This window comes from Tympanuchus pallidicinctus, unplaced genomic scaffold (genome assembly GCF_026119805.1).
Source record: "Tympanuchus pallidicinctus isolate F22 unplaced genomic scaffold, pur_lepc_1.0 scaffold48, whole genome shotgun sequence".
Classification (NCBI taxonomy): Eukaryota; Metazoa; Chordata; class Aves; order Galliformes; family Phasianidae; genus Tympanuchus; species Tympanuchus pallidicinctus.
This window is the reverse complement of record NW_026294767.1, coordinates 627,003-643,360: the sequence shown is the minus strand read 5'-3', so window position 1 is coordinate 643,360 and position 16,358 is coordinate 627,003. Positions and strand designations below refer to the sequence as shown.

At 43.1% G+C, this 16,358-nt stretch overlaps 2 protein-coding genes across 8 annotated transcripts in view; both read left to right on the top strand.

Annotated features, from left to right (window-relative positions):
* LOC128090633 (feather keratin 4) overlaps positions 1 to 16,358 on the top strand; it is a 73,109-nt gene that overhangs the window by 10,820 nt on the left and 45,931 nt on the right. Inside the window, exons 2-4 of one of the 7 annotated variants that reach the window (XR_008210983.1) lie at positions 4,353 to 4,399; positions 7,439 to 7,563; positions 10,103 to 10,188. The exons of 2 other annotated variants lie outside the window; for them this stretch is intronic. Coding sequence is in view for 3 of the 5 variants with exons in the window: in XM_052703058.1 (XP_052559018.1) it covers positions 10,103 to 10,404; positions 13,205 to 13,220 (318 nt within the window). In the remaining 2 variants the exon portion in view is untranslated. Of the gene's footprint in view, positions 1 to 4,352; positions 4,400 to 7,438; positions 7,564 to 10,102; positions 10,405 to 12,905; positions 13,641 to 16,358 lie in introns of those variants that run through there. 4 more of the 7 variants (XR_008210982.1, XM_052703058.1, XM_052703063.1 and 1 more) reach the window with 4 other exon arrangements.
* Positions 10,318 to 16,358, top strand: part of LOC128090634 (feather keratin 2) — a 45,465-nt gene continuing 39,424 nt past the window's right edge. Inside the window, exon 1 of the mRNA XM_052703064.1 lies at positions 10,318 to 10,340. The gene's annotated coding sequence lies outside the window, so the exon portion shown is untranslated. The remainder of the gene's footprint in view (positions 10,341 to 16,358) is intronic.

The following is a 16,358-nucleotide window of genomic DNA, read 5'->3' as shown; positions in this document are numbered from 1 at the left end:
ACATATCAGTCTGAAGGCAGCAATCCTCAATGCAGCCCATCCTAGCACCCACATAGAGCTGGAGAGAGAACATTTCTATGTTCCTCCTAGAATCTGCACTGTCTAAAACACATCTTAAACAAAAACAGCAAAGTGGCTTTTCAACAAGAATATCTGAGCTCCTCAGTCCCCATAGGCTTTTGTAAATATTTAGAGCACATTCTTTGACTGTTCAAAGACAAAAGGCATTACTGTCTGTGAAACAGCTGAAGGTGAGAGCATCAAACAAATATTTCAAGTTGAATTGTTTAATGTGTCAATTCTCGTAGTATTAAAAAAGAAATGCTTGTCAGTATGAAATTGAGACTTCCTAGAGTTCTGAGGGAATCCTATATTCCCTTCCCAGCCTAAATGAACTGTTGGCCTGAATGCTAACGTCGTTTGCAAATGCCAGTGTTTGCCTCTGAAGTGTAAAACTTCAATTGACTTAAAGTACAACAGAAAGTATATTTCTGGAAGAGCAGCCCCTTACCACTTCTTAAGTTTAACCTATTGTTTGATTAATATTTAGATAGCAATAAGTAATTGATTCGAAATTGACTTACCCGGATCACCAAGGAGAAGAGTTTAAGAAAAGTGATTAGGAGAGTTCTACGTAGCAAATGCTTTTATACACTTAGTCAAATTGCCTGGAGGATGTGACACCCTTTTTGCATGAAGTCTTAATTAGTTGCAAAACAAAGTTTGCTGCATGCATAACTTCTGCAAGTAATGAAACTGTTTTGCTTGCTGTTTGTTTGCTGGCTATTGGATCTTCACACAGTGTGCTAACGTGCTGCTACACCCTGCAGGCAGGATTCACTTCAACATCTCATGGGTCAAAAAGAACTAGATAGTCTCCATTAACCACATTTCAGTTATATTATGACTTGATTAAGCATTCATTTATACACTTCAATCTGAAAGGAATTGAATGGAGCATCAGCAGTAGCACTTGCTGTCAGGGAAAAGCATTTTATTTTCTTTTAGTGAATTTGCGCTCCTGTGCAGCATAGAAGAGGGGAAAGTTTACCTCTGAAATGTGTTACAGTGTGACACGAAGCTGTTATGTGAATATACATGCTAAAGGGAAGAGCTAACATTTGTAGCCATTTCCCCATGGGACTGACCATCTCAGTGCAGAACTGATTTCTGGGGAGAAACCTCTGTTATTTAACACCCACTTCAGTCCTTACAAACAGAAGTTGCATGGGTCTGAAGTGGAGCATGCAGATTTGCTTTGGCCATGTTGCAATTAAAGGAAGGCAGATGTCACCCACGTTTTTTGTCACTGACTCAAAGTGAAGTCAAGGAGAATCATGGGACTGTGAGGTTTTTTTTGCTTTGTTTTGTTATTTTTTTTTTGTTTTAATAGTTTATGGACTGGGTTGAAAAGGGCAGTACTACCGGAAAGGAAGATTGCAAGAGATTGCACTGCACGCTGAAACTGGTCTTTCCATCCAGCCTTTGTTTGCTTTCTATGACTTCCGGAGAAGGTAGTGTGGATGGGAGTGTTTTTGATGTCATTCACTGACACAGCAGCTCATAAATCAGAAACAGTTTAGTATTGTTTTGGTTTTTTTCCAAATAAAATTACATCAAAGGTATTCTTAATTAAGATCTTATTGCGAGGGCATGGTTCATTTACATGCTGAGGAACACTTCAGCAGAATAGAACTCAGTGTGTTGCATTAACTTGCACTCACAATGATTTATCTGCACAAATGACTGAGAACCACTCAATCTTTTGTGCTGGTTCAGGAGTCCATGTAAATATTTCAGCCTTAGGACCCTTTGAACAACTTATCAAGCTACAGATAGTTTGACGTGAAGGAAAGCTTTAGGAAATAGTTACAAACAAAAGAATCATCCCTCCTAGTTTGCAAGGCAAGAAGGGCAAGCATGTCATTGCCCATGAGGATGGCTTGACTTTGCTTGGAATACAAAGGGAAGTGATTGCATTGACAGAAGGGTCTTGAGGTTACTGGAGCATTTGCCATCATTCATCCAGCGTATTTCAACACCAAATGTCTGCTTGAGGCTATGGGGTGAAAAAAGGTTACCTGTTCCTCCTGTGTAACACAGGTGAGATATTGCTTCTATTCACAGAAGGCAAATATCGTGCAGATTAAGAGCTCTGTTTCTTGATTGTCTCTTGTGTTGCTCCTGACTGTGAATAGACATCTGTGGAGGAATATTATGCATGCAGTGACACTTCTCTTCTGCCAGAAGGTGGCAAGTTTGGAGGAAAAGTGGATTTCTGTTTAATCTCATTTCTGTATTGGCTTTTTTTCCCAACCTTTTTTTTTTTTTTAATCATCTCCTACCCAGAATATGTTTTAGGGCCATAGTAAGAAATGGATGGGGAAAAATTGATTTCTAATTAGAAGTAGGATTTCTGAACAAGTAAGAGGGGAATAAAGGTAACTGGGGATATCCTAAAAATCTACCTGTATCATTTATCTGCCTAAGCACTGCTTTGCCAAAGAGGGACTGCGTAACATCACAGCCACGCGTTGGAATTCATCCAGCTGGAGTGCTGCAGGTATAGAATCACACACATATTTGGTGATCCATATACATTTATTTAGTGGACTCATTCAGAATAATTCGCTCATTATGATTTTCACTGTTGCAGTTTGACCACAGAGGGAGAGATTGGTTGTATTGATGCAAGATGTGATAATACACGTGTGTGTTATACTAATACACCGTGTGCTGCTCACAATCCAAGTAGAGATAAACCTGGAAAACTTACCTGTGGTAAAAGGCATTTTTTAGCCAACTGTAACACAGCACTGGTGCTGTTCCTAGCAGGGGGAGCTATTATATGCTAAAGGTCCTTTAATAACAGCAAGTGCTCATTTGTTAATTTTATTGGCAAAGAAGAGCACCACCTGTGTTGGTGGTGCAGGTGTAGATCCTGCTGGTGGGAGAGCCCATGAGGTTGGTGTGGAGGAGTTTCTTTCCCAAAGCATTGAGTTGCTTTGGGCACCACCTGAAGCAGTGTGATGCCCCGTAGAGGCTTTGCTGCCATTGCTTCAGGCAAATGGATACGGACCTGGGTAACAGCACAGGGAGATAATGGCACAAAACCCTTAGCTGCCAACCATACTCATCTCTAATGTCACCACCACTCTTCCACATCTTCTCGCTGTCTCCTGGAATGCCCCAGGGTGGGTCAGTGCTTTGTGTCACAATGCATCGTGGGGATCCACGGGACTTTTAGTTTCTTTGCAGTTTGGGGCACTGTGTTAAATAGTACCCAACACTTCCCTTGCAGCTAAGTTTTTCATTGCCTTGAGCCAATTTTAATTCTAGCTATTATCTAGGTTTAATAAAGTGAAGCACAGAGGCTAAATGCATCACCAGAGGTCACTTGGTGAGTGAATGGAACAGTCTGGAGTAAAACAGGCTTTCCTCTTCGGCGTTTATCATATTTATAATTGGAATTCCAGCAACTGTTTGAAGCTTTAACTGAGATTGCATTGCACTGGGCCAATAAAGGACAAGTCCTTGCACTGAACAACAAACACTGGAACTGATTAGACCTGAGAAACAAAGGAGAAGGGGATTATTATCTCTTTTACAAATGCAACTATAATGCACGAGGATTAAGGGAGGGGCTGTCAGCACAGGAAAGCACAGTGAGCAATTTTTGACACGTCCTGAAATGACTTCACCAATGTTAACATAGGAAATGTGTGGCAGTCAGGAAGTAAACACAAACCATGTTTCAATAAATGACAGAGCTCCAAGAGTAGCCATCAGAGCGGTATTGTCCTGTGCTGTTTCCATGATAAAACTGAAGATTTGGTGCAAAAAACTCAGTCCCAAAGTTGTCTGCAATGTGTGTGACCATGACTAATCCAGTGGTTTGGGTAACAGCACATCGTTCTCTCTGGGATATTTGTTTCTAGAAAAAGAGCTCTGAAATTGAATCTGAAGGAATAAGCGGCCTCACTGTGGCATTCCAGTACTCGGAGGGAATGTATAAACAGGAGGGGGAATGAGGGTTTATATGGGTTGATAGTGATAGGACAAGAGTCAGGGTAGTATGGTTGGGTTGCAGTTGGACTTGATGATCTTCGAGGTTTTTTCCAACCTGAGCAATTCTATGATTCTATGGATGATTTTAAACTAAGGCAGGGAGGTTTAGGTTAGATATTAGGAGGAAGTTTTTCACACAGAGTGTGGTGATGCATAGGAACAGGTTGCCCAAGGAGGCTGTGGATTCCCACTCCCTGGAAGCATTCAAGACCAGGTTGGATGTGGCTCTGAACGGCCTGGTCTGCTGGTTGGTGACCCTGCACACATCAGGGGGTTGAAACGAGGTGATCTTTAAGGTCCTTTTCAACCCAGGTCATTCTATGCTTCTATGGTAAGTATCCAAGAGGATTATAAATGCTGCCTGTGTGAAGGTAATGCTGCTGTGAAGGTTAACTTGTTCAGACCAAAGCATAATATTTCAATATGGCTGGAGACTCTATCTGTGCTTTTTATTATTTTATTATTTATGTGCTTATTATTATTTTTATTATTATTTTTTTCTTTTATTTTTTTTCTTTTTTTTCCTTCATAGAACAGAAAAAGGTGCCAAGCCTTTCAAAGCTCCCTGAAGGATTTAGGATATGATCTCCAGTTAAAATCTATGTTGGCTTTTATGTTTTTTTTTTTTTGAAACCTGAGCTGCCATTTAAGAAAACTGCAATTACCGATGCCTAGGAGTTAATGACTATGGGATAATGATCTTTAATGAAAAGAAATCCCCTTAATAAAAATCTACACTGGGAGTCATCCTTTAGGTGATAGTTGGTTAAAAGAGAAAGAATTGTCTCACTGTGAATTTATGTGCTTTTCTGAAGAGAATAGTTAGAGAGAAACAAAGGAAAGAATAAGGAGAGGAGTGAGAAGCTTATATTGTGGAAATGTTCTTAAACTGACTGAAGGATGAAAGATGTTTTTGTGCTTGAGGTCCTCTTTATCCATGCAGGTTTCTACTTCCACCTGCTCATCTGTGCCGGGCTGCACACAAAAGAACACAGATTCATATTCTGCCTGCGGGTTTCTTTCCTTGGAAATGTAGAAGACCCTAAGCCATCTCTTGAGTCATTCTCCTGACTCTGGAAACAGCCTCTGGAATGGAAGAATATTCCTTTCGTTGCTCCTTTTTCAACACGAGCATATGAATGCTAAAGGTCTTTCTAAGCCCCCTTCCCAAAACGCAAATGAAATGAAAGATGAGCAGATCGTTCATTCATACACAAATGTTCTTCCCTGTTTAGACATACATAGACAGTGAGCAAATAGGTTTTCATTCAAGTGGCTTTTGAGAGGATGGTTTTGTATGAAAAGGTTCAGTCTTGCTCTACAATGTGATTTCAGGCTGCCTATTTTTGAGATGCCTGCCAACATTGCAAAGCTACTCCAATCAAAAGCCAAAAAAAGAGAGCATGTGATGCAAGCACCTTAACACATAACTAGAGAATGTATATTAATAACCTTGACACCTATTTCAGGGTGACTTTGTAACTTTGCTTTAAAATGCTGCAATCGTGCTGGATACTTAAAATACGGTAATAAGCATTTTGCATGTATAAATCATTAATGAAGGCTTGCAAAGTGCATAGAAATCCTTTAATCAGAAACTTCTGTCAGCTGTTTCCAATGGCTGTCATTGCTCTGGGATCTTTACAAAGGCATCTACATCACAGGAATAATTCAGAAGATGAGAATAAGGGATTGAATTAGTTATACTAAAAAAAAATAAAAAAGAAAAAAGAAAGAGAATACCAGCAATTAAGGAAATTAAATGTTTTTTAGAGAAAGATGGTGGAGCACAATTAATTTTTATGCTAGAGTCTCCCTGTCTCTCACAAGAGAGATTCCCAGCCACCTTACCTTCTGCACCTTGTCCAAAGAGACTGACTCGCATAGTTCAGGAGTTGGTAAATCAAACCTGCCAGGAGTTTTTCACACCCAGCTACAAATGTAATCCTGGCATTATGAGAGAGAAAGAGTCATCCTGGCTCATCAGCTTTGTCCAAACAGCTGACTGCTATGATTGTCTGCCTCCAGATTATGCCGCAGGTCTCCAGGGCAGAATGAAGATCTCCTGGTATGGAGGAGAGCTAAAATGAGGGAACAAAGAAAATATAAAATCCTTTCCCCTATATAGCAGATCATATGTGCTTACTCCCCCTAAGCATGTAGGGTCCTCGGGCATCGCCAGTGGCAGAGGGGACTGTCCTTCTTTTATGGCAGTATCTTCAGTATTGCTTCATGCAGAGCCCAGTGATTCCCTATCACCTTTCCTCTGAGATCCCCGTGAGCCTCTTTGGAGCCAGGTGAAAGCTGTAAGTGAAGACTGTCCCAGTCTGTCTGGGAAGTCAGAATGAGAACATTGCCCAAATCGCTCCTGATTAAGCCAGAGTGCTTTAAACAATACTGATTTCTTAGAAAACATTTGCCTTGAAAACAAGACATCTGAGGGGCTCTACATTTAGATCCCAAAGGAATTATTACTGAAATATACTTATAAGAAAGGAAAATAATCCATCATGGATAAGACTTTTATCCAAAATATGGTTACCATGACTTCTACTCTTGGTGGTAAAAATCATTGTAATGATGGATATCCATGGAATGGAGTTGACCTACATCTATTGGGGTAACCTGAGACTGTTTAAGGTGTGATTGGGTTTTAGTGTGAACACAATGTTGGGAAAAAATTGCATTATGAGGCAAGAAATCATGACCTGATTAAGAGCTGATGAGAGGAATGACATGCGTGACTGTGATCTGTTTATCTTGAAGGGATGCTGTTGCACAACTCATGGGTGTCTGAAGCCAGAACCATATTTTAAGTATAATAGCACTGCACTCTGCATATATAAATCATTAATGAATACCTGTGATATGACATTTGATCTAAGGAGGCCATGGAGCTTCCTGATAAGAGTTACTGCCCCAGGCATCCATCCAACACACCTTATAATTTAGAAGAGATTTGCAGAAAAAAAAAAATTACCATTCTATGAGAGAAGCAAACAAGCAGCAGGTAAACAATCCCAGGTGGGGAAATCTGGAGGGCAGATCTCAGGGTACATGAAGCACTTTCCCTGATGAGCTCCTCCTGTGGACTGTCAAATGCAGCTTCTGCCACAAAGATGAGCTACACAAGGGGGCAGGAAAAAATGCTGTCATCAGTGGTGGCTGCAGCTTTTCACCCTGATTCTTGCTGACAGACCCCTTAATGAGGGTCACTGCCCAGGTGAGCATCCTGGGGGCTAACCAGAGCTTGAAGAGTGATGCTTTACCCATCAGAAAAGGTGAGGAAGGTTAGAAAGGCCATTTTCTAAAATAATAATCTAAGTTGTCTAGACAGCACATCGGTACGTTATAATTGCTTTTATTTCAGACTTCAATGGAAGGAAAATCTGTAACCCTTCCTTCTGAGAGCAGAAGGAGCCCACCTGCTGTGGGATCACTGGGCGTGATCTCGGGCTGTAAACCTGGAGCAGACATTTGGCTCCAGCTCTGCAGGTAAATGACTTCAGTCTGTCTCCTCTCAGCAGACAGAAGGAAATTACTCTTCACTGAGATGTGCTGGTGAAACACAAAGGGAGAGAAGCAAAAAGTGGCAGAATTTGTATAAAACACGTATTTTTGAAATGGCAACAGGTACAGCAGCAGGCTGGTTCTTGGGAAATTGGTCGGTTTGTGTTGACAGTCCCCAAAAAAGCACATTCCAACTTTGTTTTGCTGCCTGATGCTGCTGCCTTACATAGAAAAATTCGGAGCAGCTGAAGATCTGCCCCAGAAGTATTTAAATGCTGCCATTATGACCCACAAAACGACTTTTTAATGAAAAATTTAATAACGCTGGTTATTAAATATTGTCTGCTTAGGGAGGAGCCATGACTCTCAAATTTAAAGTGAAGTTATTATCCAAGTGACATAGCTGTTTAAACTTTGTCATATACTTGGAATATTTACATAGTATATGTACTTTATGTCTCAACCATTAATGAATATTTGGGACTAACTTTGAAGCTTGATTCTTTAAAGAAGCCGAGGAAGAAGCTTCAGTATTGTTGTACAGCCCCAGGGATCTGCAGACAGACACACCTTGGTGGCTTCTAAAGGTATAATGGAAGTAAATGAGAGATGGCGATGGTGATATTGGTAGAAACTTAAGGTAGAGATAGAAAACTTTAGCTTAAGCCAAGTATACCCTTCCAGAAGTAAATAATATTTTGTACAAACGTTTCGTAGAACTGATCATAGAATCATAAAATGACTTGGATTGGAAGGGAGCCCAAGGATCATCCAGCTCCAAACCCACTGCCACAGTCAGGGCTGCCAACCTCCATACCAAATACTAGACCAGTCTGCCCAGGGCTCCATCCAACCTGGCCCTGAACGCCTTCAGGCATAGGATCATGTATTTCACCTCAGTGACAGTCATGGGCTGCATTCTCGAGAATTTCTTCTTGTTTTATGGTTGTAAAATCTTTTGAGAATGAGAGTGAGCTTGACTACTGAATACAGAAAAATAAATGCTAAACTCTTAGAGTAATAATCACCAAATAACATCACGGGATGTGGTATTTTGTAGTAACACTGTTAAAAAATTAATTTTGATTCCTTCATAGTCAGTTCAATTCTTGTTTTACTGCAGATGTGATGAATTAGGCACCATTTTCATAAATGAAATGAAACTCAGAAATGTTTGCTTCAGACATTCTTCATTTTCCTTCATTTGCTTAAGCTAAAATTACCAACACAAATTATTTGAGTCTAATAGAAGTGATTGTCTGGTACACCACCTCAATGAAGCATTTGTTTTTCCTGTGTTATGGTATGGTAATAAATCAACAAATGATGTGTCCAAGCAATTACGTGGATGCCATCTTCCCATGTGAAGTAAATTGGTTTAATTTCTTTCCTATAAAAGAGGTGTCTGAATAACATAAGTGGAGATTCTGGGCACGAAATTGTTACTCCTGTACATAAAACCTTAGCATAATACACCTCTAATTAGACATGGGAAATAACGAGGTCAATAGCCCATACCCAATAATATCCAGCACTGGATAGTGAGAAGTATCTTTTCCATAGAGAAGTGCTTTGTAAAATAATTTTGACTTGCTTTAAAAAACTGTTTGTTTGTTGTACTGAATTCCTGAGCCAGCATTTCTTAAAAGGAGCAAATGAAAGGTCTGCATTATGGAGGGATGTGACTTGGTTTCAATGTAAAATTTATTTCAAAGATGCGAGGTGTGTGACAATTCTTAGGGAAAAATGCTTGGTGCATTTTTTTCTGGTCATGTACTAATTTAGGATGTCTGCCATTATTCTGATTTCTAAATGGCCCCATGAAAGACAAGCCAATGGTAAAGTGACACAGAGTGAAGAAAGAATGCATTACTTTCCAAGCAGAGTACCATTAATGTACAAATTATGAGAATAAACAGTACTCTGCTTGAGACATCGTTTGCAACATTAGTGAAGATAAAATGAAAGGATCAGAGGAGGAATGGGCATCCCATAAGCAAGGAAATGAAAGGGGAGCATTGCAAGGATCAATGCTAAAACTGTGTCTCTAGTGGGGAATGATTTGCATGCAAAGTGAGCATGTTGCTGGTACACAAATTACAAGAGAAACAGGAACTATAGGCCTGGGGCGGTCCAGATCAGTATAAAAGCCAGTCCAGCACCAAGCTCCCTCATCCACTTCTCTTGCCTTCTCCTCCTTGGTGAACAAGGTGAGCTGCAGTGGCTTTCTCCTCACTCTTTTCTTTCTCTGCTTTTCCTCTTGCTCTTCTGGCTTCCACTGACTCTTTGCCTGTGTGCAGGCCTTGCTCCTTGATGGTGCTCCCATTGCTCTCTTCCGCTTTCCAGTGTGGGGGGAGGTGGGAGAAGGCCTTGGGCTGACTCTGCTGGGGCTCTAGAGGATCTGGATTGCCAGGCCTCTCTATGTCCCTGCACTACTGGTCCCTTTCCCCAGCTTGTGCCTCTTTATTTGGCAAGAAGGCTGCCAGGCTGCATCTCATGCTGTGTTTTGCTGTCCCCTCTCCAGGTCCACCTCCATCCCACAGCCATGTCCTGCTACGATCTGTGCCGTCCCTGTGGCCCGACCCCGCTGGCCAACAGCTGCAACGAGCCCTGTGTGCGCCAGTGCCAGGACTCGCGGGTGGTGATTGAACCATCTCCTGTGGTGGTCACCCTGCCCGGACCCATCCTCAGCTCCTTCCCCCAGAACACCGCTGTGGGCTCCTCAGCATCTGCTGCTGTTGGCAACATCCTGAGTGCTGAAGGTGTGCCCATCTCCTCCGGTGGCTTTGGCATCTCTGGCCTGGGCAGCCGTTTCTCTGGCAGGAGGTGCCTGCCCTACTAAGGATGCCGTGAATTTCCCGTGAGCCCATTGCCCAGGAAGACCGAAGCCAGATGCCAGATTGAGGATAGAGCTGTTGGCCAGTGTTTCCAGATGGGCTGAGCACCCTCATGCCCTCCTGTAAAGAGAGGGAAGCCAGGGTGCCAGCTTATGTGTCTGGAAACACGGCCAGCAGATGTCTTCTCCTGCTTTCTTCTCATCATCATGAGTTCATATTGTCTCATGCTGTCCTGTGCCATGGGTTTGTCCTGAAGCCAGCTGAGATGGCTCTGCTTCTTCTTTCTCTCACCATATGAGGGAGAAAGATATGCATCTCATTTTGGTGAAGGGGTGTAAGATCCCTTTACCATGCACTGTTTTTTTTTTCTATCTTCAGATTCAATAAAATTTGTGCTGCATTATAATCTCAATTTATTTGTGTTTCTTCACTGTTGCAATGCCCAACCATGCTCTCCAAGGTGAAATGTGATGTTCTGGACTGCCAAGTTCAGTTCTGCTCCCAGATCTTCCCTCTACTTCTACTCCCCACTTTTTGATTCCTCAGCAATGATAAGACTGCTACACAGTCACTGCCTGTGTTTGTAGGACCACTGAGCTGCAACTATGAATTGAAGGTGTTTGGGAATTCAGTGTTTGACCCTTGCACACATGAGGAAAAGAGAAATTTTCTTGATGGCAGTCATTGCATCTTTTAGCCCTTCTGCCCCGAACTACCAGACCACCAATATTAGGGAGGGACACAACCTAGCCCATGCGTGGTGTGGCCTATATTAATTGCGTTTCACTTTACCACATGTGATGATTGCTTCTGCCTAAGGGAGTGCAGGGAGAAAGAAGCTATGTAGTTCTTCCCATATGCTCTAGTGATGCTTCTGTCTGTGCCTCCCAGTCCTGTTTGAGGCAATGAGGGGTGGCTCTCCTGCTGTGCCAAATGCTGTGGGAAGCCCTGCAATGTCCTTCACTGTAGGTAAAGGCCTTGTCTTCCATAACAAGTAGCTTTTGTGAAAAAAAGTCCTGAGCCTGACTGTGCAAGAAGCCCCTCAGGAAATGTACTCTTTGCCAACAGTCATGAGTCACTGTGAGCTTTGAGCTGGAGCAAAGTGTGCTGAAAAGCTGTAACAGGGGAGGGAAGGCAACATCTGCAGTACATGGTGAGGGGAGCAGGGTGCTGCAGGGCACCAGGGCCTTTGGGCAGACCACAACTGTGAGCAATGAATGTAGGATTTCCACGTGGAAAATTGTATGACAGTGATGAGATACATATGGAGATCTTGACATCTACTTGCATCCACAGGCGTCTTGCTTATGTTCTTGGTCAAAAGCAGCTGGTGGTGACTTTAGGTGTCCTATGGGATGCTAAAGTTTCCAAACTTTTTTAGTGATGTCTATTGAATTAGCATGGAGTTTCAAAGCAGAATTTGTTGAAAGCCTTGAAGAGAAAAAAGGAACAGTCCTGAGTCCACAGGAACGGCCTTTGGTGGTGTGTTGAGAAGCATCTCTCCTCTAAAAGCCATCTGCAGTCAGTAGGGGCTACAGGAAACTTCACAGGTGGAGGAGAGAAGGTCAAAGAACATGTGAATGTCTCCTGATGTTAAATTTTGGATAGTCTAAAACACAACAGGATATATCCAACCTGCCTGGGAAGGCTCATACTTAATTTTGGCAGAGTTAGGTGAGACATGAAGCAATGGTGGCAGCTACTCCTCTCATAGGAAAATGTTTTTAAGACTTGTATTTTAGGATTGGAAGGCAACATGAGGCATGCATTTTTTAAATCTTCAAAGCAAAGCCCCTGAGGGTACATGGTTGGCATAAAATGCTGTAGTTGAATACTGCACACTGCTGGATGCATCATTTGCTTGTGCTGATGTATCATTTCCAATGGAAAAATTTTGGTCTCTAATCCTGTCACTTAAAAGGAACTTGTGTGGCAAAATGCGTATGTCATGAAAAGTTAAATGAAAAGGGAGAATTGCTGGGAAGAAAAATCAGTGTCCCTATTTACTTAATTCCCAAGTTTTGCATACACAATGAGCTTGGGTATCTCACAGTAATGGTAGCTCTAGGCCTGGGGCGGTCCAGATTGGTATAAAAGCCAGTCCAGCACCAGGCTCCCTCATCCACTTCTCTTGCCTTCTCCTCCCTGGTGAACAAGGTGAGCTGCAGTGGCCTTCTTCTCACCCTCCTCTTTCTCTGCTTCTCCTCTTGCTCTTCTGTTTTCCAACATGCCTTTCCCTCTATGCAAGCCTTGATGTGAGCCTTGCTCCTTGATGAGGCTCCCACCGGCTCTGTTCTGCTTGCCAGAGTGGGGGTAGGTGGGAGAAGGCCTTGGGCTGACTCTGATGGGGTTCCTGGGCATCCGGACTGCTATAGACTCTCCCTGCCCTAGCGCTATCTATCCCTGGTCACCATCCTGTGTATCCTCCCTTGGTGAGCAGGCTGCCAGCCTGCTGCTCTTGCTCTGAGTGTTTTTCTGTTCCCTCTCCAGGTCCACCTCCATCCCACAGCCATGTCCTGCTACGATCTGTGCCGTCCCTGTGGCCCGACCCCGCTGGCCAACAGCTGCAACGAGCCCTGTGTGCGCCAGTGCCAGGACTCCCGGGTGGTGATTGAACCATCTCCTGTGGTGGTCACCCTGCCCGGACCCATCCTCAGCTCCTTCCCCCAGAACACCGCTGTGGGCTCCAGCACCTCCGCTGCTGTTGGCAGCATCCTGAGTGAGGAGGGAGTGCCCATCTCTGGTGGCTTTGGCTTCTCCGGCCTGGGCAGCCGCTTCTCTAGCAGGAGGTGCCTGCCCTACTAAGGATGAAATGGATGTCCCATAAGCCCATTGCCCAGGGAAGCTTGAAGCCAGATGCCGGACTGAGGATGAAGCTGCTGGCCTGCGTTTTCAGATGGGCTGAACACTCTCATGCCCTGCTGCAAAGCCTGTGTTGTCTGAAAACATGGCCCTGTGATGTCATTTTCTTTTTCCACTTTCTTCTCATCGTCATGAGTCCATAGTATCTCCTGCTGTTCTGTACAATGGGTTCATCCTGAAGCAAGTTTAGATGCTCCTGCTTTTTCTCCCTCTCACCATGTGAGGAAGGAAGATGTGCATCCCGTTCTGGTGAAGGGATGTCTGAATACCAGCTGCTCTTGTAGCAGCCTGGACCAGATCCCTTACCCCATGCATTGCTTTATTTTCTACCTTCAGACTCAATAAATTTATGCTGCATTGTTATCTCAGTCTCCTCTTGTTTCTTTCCTGTTGGGATCTTCACTCTAGCTGTCTAGGGGAAAACGTAATGCCTTGATGTTGAAAATGGTTGATGGCTATTGTCCTAATTATATCTCCTTCCTGCTTTGAGTATTGGAGATGGACATTGGAGATGACATTCTGAACCTGTTGAGAGCCAGAACATTCTTGTTCTGCCAAGTGTTTCTGTATGCTCCTTCAAATTTCATTTAAAGAATGAGCAAGGTTTTGATTTTGTCTTTCAGTTGTTGATGCAAACATCTGAATTGTTGAATTGTATGGTTTTGAGGCTAGTGACCAACTGGTTGAAGCTCTGATGCAGTATTACCATTCTGAGCATATTTTTTCTTCCCATTCCTCCATGAGCACCTGGCAAACCCTCGAAGTACAGAGTCCAGAAAGAGTCAAAGAGATAATCTGGCATCTACTCCATCTTTCTAATGGCAGATTTTGGCTCCGATTTTCAGTTCTCTTCTCGGAACCTACCATCCTCTTCTCTACTGCTTCATGGGCAATCCTTGCCTCCTGGCCCTGTAGTCCAGGTTAAAGTAAAGTGAGAGTCCACTCCCGTGTTGTATCCTCTTGACAAATGTATATTTCTATGCCAGATGGATACTATTGTATTTGATGGCTACTATTCTAACTTACATTCAGCAAGAATTCAAAAGGCCATGTCTGCTTGAGAGAATCAGTAAAAATCCACTTTGCTTTGTGCTTTATGGCATTCTGTGCCTTTTACTCAATACATGTCATGTCAAAATATACACCCAGACACAGAAGACAACATCCTTAGTATGAAGTCTGAGAAAGCAGGGTGTTGTAAAATATTTGGAGTCTTATGTATACCCTCAGCAAGGGGATCTGAGTTGGGAGTATAGAGAGATGGTAGAAAAACACTTTTTTGCATGCAGTGTTTTGCTTGTTGAGGGTTTTTGAATGAAAGAAGCATGGATGGGACACCAATGTTCCATAAAGTTTGAGGATGACTAAGATTCGTTAAAGTATGAATAAAATCCTTTTTCTTCATGCAGAGATGCTCTATTGCAATCACACTGAGGACTTATTCTGAGTAGAGAGTTGCTTAAATGAACATATCTTGTCACCCTAGAAGCTCCTTTCATCTTCCTGAATGAGAAATTTGGTTGTGCCTCTGTGATTACAGAGTTTCCTGTGTCTGATAAAGTCCCACTGTAATTGTGGAAGGCATTTTGTCCACACTGTGGGATGAGGGCCTGGAAATGGCCTGAGGTGTGTAGGTCGGTGAGTTTGCCGGGCAGTTTCTCCCCCTGGGCATGTGCTGCCTCAGGCCAACACTGCATAGAGCTTGGTGTCCTCCTATGGCACATGTCCTTGGGGTGGACCTGACTCCTGCTGCTGTCCCAGCTGCCCTTGGTGGCTCTCCCAGACCTCATTTGTTTCTGGGTGGATGTATGCACAGCCTGGAAATGTTGCTGTGTGTTTGTCAGCGTGTACCGTGTCAGGACATAGGGGCAAAAAAGGATCCAAGGCGTGGGGACATAGGGAATGAAGAAGGAAGAGTTTTGAAGAAACGAAATGGTTTTGTTAAGGTTTGCTTTCTGTAAGATAGCAGTAGAATCTAGCTAATACTGACTTTGGAAGAGTAACATCGTTCTTTTCTGATATATACATTGTCTGGTGTTTGGGGATCAGCAGGCAATGCTGAAGGAGCTAAAAAGGCAAAGTGGACAGGCTAGCTTGATTGAGTGCAGTGACATATCACATAAAGAGTTTGAAATACCTGACAGCACATTCTCCCTGCTGTAGAAATGATGCCGAGGAAAGCTTAAAAGTCCTTGGAGGCACTGAGTGCAATAGGTTTGACCAGTCCTTGGATGAAGAAGCTTTGCTCTTTAATCATATGTTTATAATGAAAAAAGAACAAAAACACAAACACATTCATAACAACAAAGCATAAAGACATACCTCAGAAGGGAAAAATGCTGATGTCACCTGAAAACATGGCAACATTCTAACTTGAAAAACAAGGGCCTGAATTTAGCATGATTACCAATGGAAATAGTGGCCTATAGTATTGTACCATGAATGGAAACTGCATGAAGGAATGGGCAAGTAATGAAAATGGAAATAAAAAGGAAGCATTGCAGGGAAAATAAACAATCTAACTATTTATGTAATTGGAATGCTAAACATAAAATATGACCTTGTTGGTAAACACATTACAAGTGCAAATTGTACCTCACTGCCTAGGGCAGTCCTTACCAGTATAAAAGCCAGTCCAGCACCAGGCTCCCTCATCCACTTCTCTTGCCTTTTCCACTTTGGTGAACAAGGTGAGCTGCAATAGTCTTCTACTCACTCTCTTCATTCTCTGCTTCTGTTCTTGCTCTTCTGGCTTCCAGTGAGTCGTTGCCTTCATGCAGACCTTGATGTGAGCCTTGCTCTTTGGTGGTGCTCCCACCTGCACTTTTCTGCTTGGAAGTGTGGGGGGAGGAGGGAGAAGGCAATGGGCTGACTCTGCTGGAGATCCTGGGGATCAGGACACTCTCTATACAAACACTGCTTGTACAACTTCTCAGCCTGAGCTTCCTCTCTTGGTGAGTATACAACCAGCTTACTGCTCATGCTGTGTGTGTTTTGCTGTCCTCTTTCCAGGTCCACCTCCATCCCACAGCCATGTCCTGCTACGATCTGTGCCGTCCCTGTGGCCCGACCCCGCTGGCC